The sequence below is a fragment of the Sorex araneus genome, chromosome 3 (assembly GCF_027595985.1).
Source record: "Sorex araneus isolate mSorAra2 chromosome 3, mSorAra2.pri, whole genome shotgun sequence".
In the NCBI taxonomy this organism is placed as follows: Eukaryota; Metazoa; Chordata; class Mammalia; order Eulipotyphla; family Soricidae; genus Sorex; species Sorex araneus.
In genome coordinates this window covers 185,473,143-185,486,128 of record NC_073304.1, presented here as the reverse complement: position 1 = coordinate 185,486,128, position 12,986 = coordinate 185,473,143, and the positions used below count along the sequence as shown (strand labels likewise).

The window sequence follows — 12,986 nt, the reverse complement described above, 5'->3', positions numbered from 1 at the left end:
TATATGGAATGTAGTATGCCTAGCATATAGAATGTACTTTTTTTTTTTAATGTGCTGGGATTTAGTCAGGAACAAAACAGATAAAAGGGGTTTGAGGGATAGCACAGGAGTAGGGCACTTGCCTTGCACATGGCCGACCTGATCCCCCTCATCCCAGAAGTAATTCTTGAGTGCAAAGACAGGGGTAACCCTGAGCATCACTAGGTGTGGCCCAAATTATGTAACTCTCCCAACAAAATAAAAAAACCAAACCAAAAACACAAAGAAGGTCCCTTATTTGGTCTGAGAGATGGCAGAGCAGGAAGAGTACTTGCCTTGTACTTGGCTGACTATGGTTCTGTCACCTGCACCACATATGGTTCTTTGAGCACTGCCAGGACAGAGCCAGGAACATGGCCAAGTGTGAACTCCCTCACATCAAACTTTTTTTAAAAAGTAAAATGTCTATGTATATGTATGTACATATACATATTTGATTATTTGGTTTGAGACCCACACCCATCAATTCTTGGGGCTACTCTTTTTTTTCTTTTTGCTTTTTGGGTCACACCCAGCGATGCACAGGATTACTCCTGGATCATGCACTCAGGAATTACTCCTGGCGGTGCTCAGGGGACCATATGGGATGGTGGGGATCGAACCCGGGTCGGCCGTGTGCAAAGCAAACGCCCTACCTGCTGTGCTGTCACTCCAGCCCCCATTTGGGGGCTGCTCTTGACTTAGTGATTAGGGGTCACTCCTGGCCATTCTTAGTGCCAGGGATTGAATTAAGGGTTCCTGCATCTGAAGCATGTGTTCTAGCCCCTTGAGCTAGTTCCCTGGGCCTATATTTCATTAAGAAAATGTTTTATTCCTGGGCTGGAGCAATAGCACAGTGGGTAGGGCATTTGCCTTGCACGCAGATGACCCGGGTTCGATTCCCAGCATCCCACATGGTCCCCTGAGCACTGCCAGGTGTAATTCCTAAGTGCATGAGCCAGGAGTGACCCCTGTGCATCGCCAGATGTGACCCAAAAAGCCAAAAAAAAAAAGAAAATGTTTCATTCCCTCCTCTTTTCCCCTTCCCTTTATTCTTGTTTTGATGAACAGCTACACATTTTTTTTTTGGGGGGGGGGTTACACCCAGCGATGCTCAGGGGTTGCTCCTGGCTCTGCACTCAGGAATTACTTCTGGCAGTGTTCGGGGGACCATGTGGGATGCCAGGGATTGAACCTGGTCAGCTGCATGCAAGGCAAATGCCCTATCTGCTTGCTGTACTATTGCTCTGCTCCTGGCCTGGCATTTTTAATTTAGTGGGTTCTTTTTGCTTTTGTTTTTGTTTTGTTTTTGGGCCACACCCAGCAGTGCTCAGGGCTTACTCCTGGGTCTGTGCTTAGAGGTTACTCCTGATGAGCTCTGGGGACCACCACATGGGGTGCCAGGGCCAGCCATGTGCAGGGCAAGTACCTTACCTGCTATACTATGTTTCTGGCTTCCTCACCTGGTATTTTTTAGTGTTCACACTTAGTATTTGGAAATTGATAAAATTTTTTTTTGGGGGGTTTTGGGTCACACCCGGCGATGCACAGGGGTTACTCCTGGCTCTGCACTCAGGAATTACCCCTGGCGGTGCTCAGGGGACCATATGGGATGCTGGGATTAGAACCCGGGTCGGCCGCGTGCAAGGCAAACGCCCTACCCGCTGTTCTATCGCTCCAGACCTCGGAAATTGATAAAATTTATATGTAAGTGGGGAAATTAGGGGAGGACATTTCTAGGGATTACTGTGTCCTGTATTTTCTTCTTAACAAAATTTCCTAGTTCCTCCCCTCAATTTTCTTTTTTTTTTTTCCCATTTTAAGTCACACCTGGAGATGCACAGGGGTTACTCCTGGCTCTGCACTCAGGAATTACACCTGGCATTGCTCAGGGGACCATATGGGATGCTGGGAATCAAACCTGGGTCGACCACAAATGCCCTAACCGCTGTGCTATCACTCCAACCCCCTCCCCTCAATTTTCTGTCTTTTCAGCAGAGCTTTCTGAAACACCTGCCCTTATTTCTCAGCCTCTGCCCTGCTTTCTTTTCTTATCCTGTGGCTCTTGGCTGAGACTTGCACACTCTTGTTCTCTCCAGGGAGTCTGCATACTATGTTCCCATCTCAGACTGGAGAGAGTAAATTTTCACATTCCCAAATTCTATTTATTTGGGTATTGGGTTTTTAGGTCATACCTGGAGATGCTTGGGCTGGAGTGATAGCACAGCAGGTAGGGCGTTTGCCTTGCACGTGGCCGACCTGGGTTTGATCCTCAGCCCCTCTCGGGGAGCCTGGCAAGCTACCAAGAGTATCTCGCCCGCATGGCAGAGCCTGGCAAGCTACCCGTGGCATATTCGATATGCCAAAAACAGTAACAGCAAGTCTCACAATGGAGATCTTAGTGGTGCCTGCTCGAGCAAATTGATGAACGGGACAACAGTGTTACAGGCTACCTGGAGATGCTTAGGGCTTATTCATGAATCTGTGCTCAGGGATCATTCCTGGTGGGCTCTAGGGACAATCTGAGGTATCAAGGATCAAACTCAGATCAGCTGCTTGTAAGGCAAGTGCTGTATCTGCTGTACTGTCACTCTTGCCCCTCATTCCCAATGTTTTGTTCAGAGGATTGATCTTTCTCTTTGTATAAATTCTTAGTTAAGGGCTGGAGCGATAGCACAGCGGGTAGGGTGTTTGCCTTGCATGCGGCCGACCCGGGTTCGAATCCCAGCATCCCATATTCCCATATGGTCCCCTGAGCATTGCCAGTAGTAATTCCTGAGTGAAGAGCCAGGAGTGCATCTGTATGACCCAAAAAGCAAAAAAAAAAAGAAAAAAAATTCTTAGTGTTTATACATCCCATCACAAGTATGGCTGTGATGTGACTTAGTTAGGGAGCAGGTGTCTCGCATCTCTGAGGCCCTGAGTTCAGTTCCTGTACTGAAAAACGCAGATAAAAACAAAAATGTTGATGTATATGCTGTATGATTCTCCCTCATTCAACACATTGGCACCTGATACTTCTGTGTACCTAGGTTCTGACAACCAGCCTCAGATACCCAAACCTGAAGCCAAAGTCTCATGTTTTAATCTTCCTTTTCCAACCCCCCCCCTTATCCAATTAATTACCAAATCAAGTTCAATTTAACTTTATTTTATTCGTCCCTTCACTGCCATTGTTTTAAAGCTCTTGCTCTTTAGGGCCTAAATGAATATCTATGAAAAAAAAAAATTCTACCTGTTTTCTTTGAGGGGGAGTCACACTCAGCAGTGCTCAGAGATCACTCCTGGCAGTGTTGAGGGGACCATATGTGGTGCCCGGGATTAAACTCAGGTCAGCCATGTGCAAGGCAAGCATTTTGCTTACTATACTATAGCTCTGACCCAAAAAAACTGTAATTTGAGAATTTGGTGAATGGAACCTTCTGGGAACTGAGTCACGTTGGTGGGGTATAGAGATTTTATTCATTTATTTAATCTATTGGGGAAGGGTTACACCTGGTGATGCTTTGTCTATTCCTGACTCTGTGTTCAGTTATGCCTCTGGGCCATGCTCAGGACTCTGTATGCAAGTGCCTTTTCTCCTGTACTTACTCTGCCCGATATAAAGATTTTAAAGGAGTATGGAATTGGAGAGATAGTACACCAGCTAGGATGCTTCTCTTGCACGCAGCCTACTCAAGTTTGATTCCAGTACTACATATGGTTCCCTGAGCTGCACTAGGAAGTGATCCCTGGGCCCTGTCAGGTGTGGCCCAAAAAAGAAATGCAGGGAAACGAACCTTATGAGGTAGGTTTCTTATAAAGGAAAGCACTGTAAAGAGATTGGATTTCATACTGAGGATAAGGTGCAGTCTTTGCAATGTTGTTTTTTATTTTGGTGTGATTTGGGCTGTACCCAGTTGTGCTCAGGGCTTATTGCGGATACTCAGGGGACCATGTGTAATGCTGGGGATCAAACTGGGGTTGACTGCATGCATGGCAAGCATCTTGCCCTTTGTACTGTCTCTCCAGTTACACTGTAATGTTTTAAACAGAAATTTCTTAAAAATTCTAATTTGATGAGATGATCTTTAGGGCCTTGGTGTGGATGCAGTATGCAGCACAGATGGGCAGGTAAAAGTGTCTGGTACAATGGGGCTGGAGCGATAGCACAGCGGGTAGGGCGTTTGCCTTGCACGCGGCCGACCCGGGTTCGATTCCCAGCATTTTATATGGTCCCCTGAGCACCGCCAGGAGTGGTTCCTGAGTGCAGAACCAGGAGTAACCCCTGTGCATTGCCAGATGTGACCCAAAAAAGAACAAAAAAAAAGTGTCTGGTACAAGAGAAAATATAGTGTTGCAAAAGTGCTCTCAAAAATGTATTGGTTTTGAATGGGAAGTAAGAATGTTCAGGAGAATCTTTGAGGGGCCGGAACGGTAGCATATCGGGTAGGGTGTTTGCCTTGCATGCGGCCGACCTGGATTCGATCCTTGGCATCCCGTTGGTCCCCTAAGCACTGCCAGGAGTAATTCCTGAGTGCAGAGCCAGGAGTAACTCCTGAGCATTGCTAAGTGTGACTCAAAAAGAAAAAAAAAAGAATCTTTGAAGGTAGAATTAGCAAGATTTGTTACTGAGTGGATGTAGAGCAGAAGGGGAGTAAAGAGTAGTCAAAATTGGGCTTGTAAACTGGATTTAGAGCACAGGAAGAAGAACAGATTTCCCAGGGCAGGTGCTGGGTTCTTTATGGACACGATGGATTTGAGGTACTGAGGGATGGAGCCCTCTACCAAGCACCAGACACCTGGGTGAGAGTGGAGAAATGGAAACAAAAATTGTTGCTGGTGACATTACCTCAAGGGCTAGCAAATCACAGACAAAAGGACTAGCTAGTAGCCAATATTTCCTTCAGATTAGGCAGAGAAAGACAATAGCCTATTAGAGAAATGAGTAAATGGGACTAGAGAGATAATACAGCTTGCCTCGTGTGTGACCAACCTGGGTTTGCTTCCCAGGACTGAATATAGTCTGCTGAGCATCATGGCAGGAGTAAACACTGAGCACTGCTAAGTGTACCCCAAAAACAAAAAAAAAAAAAGGAAAGAAGTGAGTAAAAATTAGGAAAAGGTGACTTGAATGCTGATGAACATAGAAAAACGTCTGAACTTGCTAATAATGAGAAGAATACAAATGTATATCATAATCAAATTCCTTTTCACAGCCTTCAAATTGAGAAACAACGAAGTCTGGCAAAATCAAGAGGGAACAAAGAACACTTATTTACTGCTGGCAGGAGAATAAATTTGGAAAGTATGTGACATTATTCAGCAAAACAGACATGTATTCTGTCATAGAACCCAGTAATTGAACTTTTTAATTGAAACTAACATTTCAATTTCTGGCACCCTCCAATATGGAGACCAGAAAATTGAAGCACATGAACCAAAGCCTGAACGTCATCGTGAGTGTCAGAGCAGCAGGATAGAAGTGGGTAGTGCTGCAGAGCAGTGCAAGTGCTGAGTCAGAGCTCCCACTCTCAGGGCTGTCTCTACACATGCAGTATGTTACTCTCTGTGTGTGTGTGTGTGTGTGTGTGTGTGGTAGGGGTGTTTGGGTCTCAGCAGTGCAAGTGCTGAATCAGAGCTCCCACTCTCAGGGCTCTCTCTACACATGCAGTATGTTACTCTGTGTGTGTGTGTGTGTGTGTGTGTGTGTGTGTGTGTGTGTGTGTGTGTGTGTGTGTGTGTGTGTGTGTGTGGTAGGAGTATTTGGGTCTCAGCAGTGCAAGTGCTGGGTCAGAGCTCCCACTCTCAGGGCTCTCTCTACACATGCAGTATGTTACTGTGTGTGTTACTCTGGTTGTATGTGTGTGTGTATGGGGGGGTGTGTTTGGTTCTCATTCAGTTATGCTCAGGGACTATTTCCTGCTTGTGCTCAGGACTGACACCTGATGTAAGGGACTCAAACTAGGGTTGCAGGGGCTGGAGTGATAGTACAGCAGATAGGGCGTTTGCCTTGCATACAGCCGACCTGGGTTCGATTCCCAGCATCCCATATGGTCCCCTGGGCACCACCAGGAGTAATTCCTGAATGCAAAGCCAGGAGTAACCGCTGAGCATTGCCAGGTGTGACCCAAAAAGCAAAAAAAAAAAAAAACCAAAAAAAACAGGGTTGCAGCTGCCATAGCCTCAAACATGCAGGTGCCTTACCTCCTATACTTTTTCCAGCCTCTATTACTAATGGTAATGTGAAGGATCTCTAAGATAATGTTATATCCTGTTTTTTTTGCTGGATGAAAATTCTGAAGAGATGTATGGGATGTTAAAATCAGGATATTGTTTCAGAGGAAAGAGGTTTTAACTTTTGTGTTTCATTTGGGGGGACACACCCCTTAGTAAACCCTAAGGTGCTTTAGGGCTCCTCCCAGTTTAATGTTGGTGGTCACTCCCAGAGGTCCTTGTGCTTGCAGGACCATATGGCTCCAGTAATTAAGCTTGGACACCCATACAAAAGACATGTGCTCTTGCCATCTGAGCCAGCTCCCTGGCCTTACCAACGTTTTAATTCTTTTATTGGGGTCACATCTGGTGGTGTCCAGGAACTTAGTTTAGTGCTCATGTTACTGTGAGGTGCTGGAACTAACCCCAGGACTGCCTTGTTCTTTATTTTTGGGCCACATGTGGTGATGCTCAGGGGTTATTCCCACTCCTGGCTCTCCACTCAGGAATTACTCCTGGAGGTGTCCGGGACCATATGGAATGCCAGGGGTAAAATCTGCATGCAAGGCAAGCACCCCACCTGCTGTACTATTGCCCCAACCCCTGCATTTCAGCCTTTTGATCCATCTCTCTGACCCCCATAGGCTTTAACACACTTTTTTTGGGGGGCCACATGTGGCAGTACTCACGGCTTACTTTTGGTTTTGTGCTTAGGGTCATTACTGGTGATGCTCAGGGGACCATATATGGTGTCAGGGATTGAGCCAGGGTCAGTTCATAAAGACAAACACTGAATCCCTGTGCTATTTCTTCAGCTCATTAACTTCGACATACTTTTATTTTCCTTTCCCTTTGTTGCTGCTGTTGTGGTGACTGGGTGTCACCCTATTGGATGTGGTACTCACCAGGGGACCCACTCATGTAATCGTGCTCTTGCATCTTCTGACTGCTAGCCCGAGTCTCTGATGCTCACACATGTGCTTGCAGGGTCTCATGCTCCTTCCCGAGTACAGAGTTCATGCATCTTTCATTTGCGGTTCTGGCCCACCCAAGCTGTGTGCTGAAGGTTTCATGCTGTTTTGAGGCAGGAATTCTGGGCTCTTCTCTACCTGTCTCCCCATGGGCAGCACTGGGGCTCAAATTCATGCCTTGTAGGCTAGGCACCCTTAGACATTGAACTGTTCCCATAACCATATAGTTTTCTCTTTCTGGAGAGAGAAATTCTGGGGGTTGAACTCAGAGCTTTACATATACAAGGCAAATTATCTATAGCTGAAACATCCCTCATCACCACTGCCCCCCACTTTTTTTTCTTTTTGTGTCACACTGGGCTGGAGCCATAGCACAGCGGGTAGGGTGTTCGCCTTGCATGTAGCCGACCCGAGTTTGATTCCTCCGCCCCTCTCTGAGAGCCGGGCAAGCTACCGAGAGTATCTCGTCTGCACAGCAGAGCCTGGCAAGCTACCTGTGGCGTATTCGCTATGCCAAAACCAGTAACAAGTCTCACAATGGAGACATTACTGGTGCCTGCTCCAGCAGATCGATGAGCAATGGGATGACATTAATACGGTGATACAGTGGGTCACATTGGCAATGCACAGGAGATACTCCTGGCTCTGCCCTCAGGAATTACTTCTGGCGGTGCTCGGAGACCATATGGGATGCTGGGAATAGAACCTGTGTCGGCCACGTGCAAGGCAAACACCCTACCCTCTGTGCTATCGCTCCAGGCCCACCCCCCCCTTTTTTTTTTAAAGTAGTTTTATTTAGGAAATAGGAAGGGACTAGAGAGAAAGTACAGCGGTTAAAGCACTTGCCTTTCATGAGCCTGACTTGAGCATTCTATATGGTCCCCTGGGGACTGCCAGGAGTGATCCCTTAGTGCAGAGCCAGAAGTGACCCCTGAGCATTGCCAGGTGTGACCCCAAAACTTTTTCATTTTTTATTTTTTTGCTTTTTGGGTCACACCCGCCAATGCACAGGGGTCACTCCTGGCTCTGCACTCAGGAATTACCCCTGGTGGTGCTCAGGGGACCATATGGGTTGCTGGGAATCGAACCCAGGTTGGCCGCGTTCAAGGTAAACGCCCTATCCGCTGTGCTATTGCTACAGCCCCAAACTTTTTTATTTTAAAACGGGAACTAGAAGAGTACCATAAGGAGGGAATTATGTAATTATGTGCCCCAAACTGGAATGTGGGTGGTTCCAGATTGAAGTGTACTATAACCTTATTATTTTTTTTTTCTTTTTGGGTCACACCCGGCGATGCACAGAGGTTACTCCTGGCTATGCACTCAGGAATTACCCCTCCTGCTCAGGGGGCCATATGGGATGCTGGGAATCAAACCCGGGTCGGTCGGCCACGTGCAAGGCAAACGCCCTACCTGCTGTGCTATCGCTCCAGTCTCCCTTATTTCTATTTTTTAAAAAAATTGCTTGATTTGGGGCTGGAGAGATAATACAGCAGGTAGGGTGCTTACTTTACAGATTACCATTTGATCCTCTACACCCCAAATGGTAATTAAGCCCACCAGGAGTGATAGCTGAGTGTGGAACCAGAAGTCCTGATCACTTGCAGGTTTGCGCCCCCCCCCAAAAAAAAAAAAACAATGATTTTGTTTGGTTTGCTTTTGGGGAGGGGAACATACCTGTTAGTGCTCATAGGCTTCTACTGACTCTGCTTTGAGGGGATGAAGGGATGTCTCTTCTGGTGGTGCTGGGGGAACATGTGTTGTCATTGTTGGAACCTGGTCCTCATGCAGGCAAAAACTAAGCTCAGGGCCGGAGCGATAGCACAGTGGGTAGGGCGTTTACCTTACACATGGCCGACCCGGGTTCAATCCCCAGCATCCCATATGGTCCCCCAAGCACTGCCAGGAGTAATTCTTGCGTGCAAAGCCAGGAGTAACCCCAGAGCATCGCTGGGTGTGACCCAAAAAGCAAAAAAAAAAAAAAAAAAACAAGCTCAGCCTGTTGAGTTTTAATTTATTTTTATTTTATTATTTATTTTCAGTTGGGGGCCATCTCTAGCAGTATTCAGGGCTTACTCCTGGCTCAGTGCTCAGGGCTCAGTCCTGGCTGTGTTTGGGGAACCATACATGGTTCTGGGGCTGGAACTTGGGTGGACTGGCCTTTACCCACTGTTCTATCTTTCCTGCCTCTATAGTTTTTTCTATATTTTTTTCTTTTTTTTGCTTTATGGGTCACACCCAGCGATGCTCAAGTGTTACTCCTGGCTCTGCACTCAGGAATTACTCCTGGTGGTGCTCAGGGGACCATATGGGATGCTGGGGATTAAACCTGGGTCAGCTGCATGCCAGGCAAATGCCCTACCCACTGTACTATCAGTCCGGCCCCATAATTTTATTTTTTAAGGAGATTGGTAGAATCACAGGGTAGTTTTTTGTTGTTAATATTATTTTGCATATTTGAAATAGTTTTGTTTTAGTTTTTGGGCCACACTTGGTGATGTTCAGGGGTTACTACTGGTTCTGCACTTAGTGATCACTACTGGTGGGCTCAGGAGACCATATTATGAAGGGCCAGGGATTGAACCCAAATTGGCTGTGTACAGGCAGACACTCTACCCACTGTATGATGTCTCTGACCTGTTTGAACTGTGTAATGTATGTTTTTGCTTCTCTCTCTCTCTCTTCCTCTCTCTCTCTTTCGTGGGTGGTGGGTGGTCACACCATCAGTGCTCTGGGTTTACTAATGCAATGAAGCTTTGGATTGCTTCTGACCTTGCAGTGCTCAGGGGACCATGTGCCAGGATCCTACTCAGGGTCCCGCCAAGCTTATGCTCCAGCCTGCTAATCTGTCTCCCCAGCCCAAGAATTTTGGGGCTTTTATTTTTGTTTTGCGGCCGAAATTGGCATTGTTCAAGGGGTACTCCTGGCTTGGGGATTGCTCCTGGTGTTCTTCGGGGGACCATTTAGTTTCAGCAAGCAAACTGAGGCCTCCTAAATGATCTCAGCCTGCTGGCATTTTCTGTCCCCAGCATCAGATTTTCTGAGGATTACATGGGATGTTATTTGTCCCTCTGAAAAACAAAAGGGTAAGCATGTGTCACTTTTGGTGACCTGGGTCTGATGCCCAGGAGACTGAACTGATCGTTGGATATGGAGTTTGGGCATCTATTCCGCACTAATTTTACCTCATCAGCCTTTTGCCTGGCAAGTGCCAGCAGACTGCCTTCCTCAGTGGTAAGACTGCTACTCCCTCCCTGCCTTCTTTCCTGGCCGGTGACCCAAGCTTCCTGTCTCTGCCCAGGCCCCAGTGCTCCGGATGGTGGAAGGTGACACCATCTATGACTACTGCTGGTATTCTCTGATGTCTTCAGCTCAGCCAGACACCTCCTAGTAAGTGATGGTCTTTGCTTCCCTGCCTGTCTCCCAGTTGCCCCGTCTCCCCCCAGTTTCCAGAAGATTCTTTACTGAGAGGAAGGTTTTGCCAGGCCTCTCGGGAGTACAGCTTGATGCCGCCTTTAGATATGAATTGAGAGGGGTGGTTAGGTAGTTTCCTCCCATTCCTTTGTAGCACCAGTGCCTCAGTGTTGGTGTCTCTCTCAGCGTGGCCAGCAGCAGCCGGGAGAATCCGATTCACATCTGGGATGCATTCACTGGAGAGCTTCGGGCCTCCTTTCGTGCCTACAATCACCTGGTACAGACCTCCTTACCCAGCCTCTGGGCTCGCCCCGGCTCAGCTCTCCTTTCTGGAGAGTAGCTGAGGTGCCGGGGCCTCTTCTCAGCCCTTTCTTGCCCTCAGGATGAACTGACGGCAGCGCACTCACTCTGCTTCTCCCCGGACGGCTCCCAGCTCTTCTGTGGCTTCAATCGGACTGTGCGTGTTTTCTCCACAGCCCGACCTGGCAGAGACTGTGAGATCCGAGCCACATTTGGTAAGTGTATCTTTAAGGAAGGAGGAATTAGAAGAGCACACTGTTTATATGCTGGGTGCCTCGTGTGTTCGGAGACGTGTCATCCACTGCCCTGGGAAGCAGGTTGCACCCACTGCTCGGGATGGAAACGGTCCCAAATCAGTGGACTGTTTGGAGCGCTGGTTCACTCTTCTTCAGTGTCCTGTTGGCTGGGCACTTTTTGGTCTCTGAAATTTTGGTACCCCTAGAAAGTTGGAGGCAAACTTGATCCAAAATTTTTCCTGTGTGAGCCTTTCCACCCCCACAGTCCTTTATTTTATTATTATTATTATTATTATTATTATTATTATTTGCTTTTTGGGTCATACCCAGCGATGCTTAGGGGTCACTCCTGGCTCTGTACTCAAGAATTACCCCTGGCCGTGCTCAGGGGACCATATGGGATGCTGGGAATCGAACCCGGGTTGGCCGCATGCAAGGCAAACGCCCTACCCGATGTGCTATCACTCCAGCCCCCATTATTATTATTTTTTTAATGTAGGAGTACTGCTATTTATTCAGCTATTGATTAAGCTGATTGAATTTTCCCCAGTCCTTTAGTGAAAAATGGTGATTTGAGATGGAGAAAGTAGTGTTGGGCGCCATTAAGTCCTTTTGGAGGGAGAAGGGACAGATGTGAGAAACACCATGTCTTGAGTTGTCTGTACTAAGTGTGACTGGGGAGATACTGAGTGCTAGCACCTGGGCTCTGGGATGGACGTCAGTGCACCTCTGACTAGCTGTTTAATGCTCTCCGCTTTGTTCTCTCCCTTTCTAGCCAAAAAGCAGGGCCAGAGCGGCATCCTCTCTTGCATTGCCTTCAGCCCGACCCAGCCCCTCTACGCCTGTGGCTCCTATGGCCGCTCCCTGGGTCTTTATGCCTGGGATGATGGCTCCCCTCTTGCACTGCTGGCAGGGCACCGAGGGGGCATCACTCACCTCTGCTTTCATCCTGATGGCAATCGCTTCTTCTCTGGAGCCCGCAAGGTAGAATTCGCATCCTGAACTGGAAGGAGTGGGTTGTTAGGAGATGGGTGTGGGGAGGAACTGGAAGCCGCGAGGGAAGCAGAGATGGCTTTGACACAGGGAGAGAAGATGAACCTCCATGTGCCTCTTGTGTCTTCAGGATGCTGAGCTGCTGTGTTGGGATCTTCGGCAGCCTGGCCACCCACTGTGGTCTCTGGGTCGAGAGGTGACCACCAATCAGCGTATCTACTTTGATCTAGACCCGTGAGTGACTGTGCCCCCATCCCTATAGGGATGCCAGGGCCCAGCTGTAGGATCCTAATTCCCAGTGTGATATACCCTGAAGGAGTCTAGCCCGGAGCTCCCTGTCAGCACCCTCCTCTCTCTCCTAGAGTTGGGCAGTTTCTGGTGAGTGGCAGCACTAGTGGAGCCGTCTCTGTGTGGGACACCAGCAAGATAGAGCCTGAGGGCAAGCCGGAGCTAGCGCTGAATTTTCTTCCCCAGGAGGACTGCACCAACGGAGTGAGGTTATCAACGAATTCCATGGATCTTGGGACCTTGGTGGGGGGCCTGCGGGTGGGGGCAGGAATCCCAGATGGCGCAAGCTTCCCAACTCAGGGTACTGATAGCCCTGTCCATCTCTCCCTCCAGCCTGCACCCTAGCCTGCCTCTGCTAGCCACTGCCTCGGGTCAGCGTGTATTTCCAGAGCCCACCGAAAGCGGGGATGAAGGGGAGCAGGAAGTGGACCTTCCCTTGCTCTCCATGCGCCACTGCCGTCTGGAATGTCAGCTTCAGCTCTGGTGGTGTGGGGGTGATCCGGACACCGATACCCCCGAGGCTCAGAAGGGCCAGGGAGGGACAATGGGAGGTGGGGGTGAGTTTACATAA

General features: G+C 48.3%; 1 protein-coding gene across 1 annotated transcript in view; it reads left to right on the top strand.

The window, feature by feature from the left end:
* WRAP53 (WD repeat containing antisense to TP53) overlaps positions 1 to 12,986 on the top strand; it is a 21,009-nt gene extending 8,023 nt beyond the window's left edge. The window contains exons 5-11 of the mRNA XM_004605195.2: positions 10,486 to 10,574; positions 10,785 to 10,875; positions 10,981 to 11,113; positions 11,910 to 12,118; positions 12,258 to 12,361; positions 12,490 to 12,624; positions 12,749 to 12,986. Coding sequence (XP_004605252.2) covers positions 10,486 to 10,574; positions 10,785 to 10,875; positions 10,981 to 11,113; positions 11,910 to 12,118; positions 12,258 to 12,361; positions 12,490 to 12,624; positions 12,749 to 12,986 — 999 coding nt within the window. The remainder of the gene's footprint in view (positions 1 to 10,485; positions 10,575 to 10,784; positions 10,876 to 10,980; positions 11,114 to 11,909; positions 12,119 to 12,257; positions 12,362 to 12,489; positions 12,625 to 12,748) is intronic.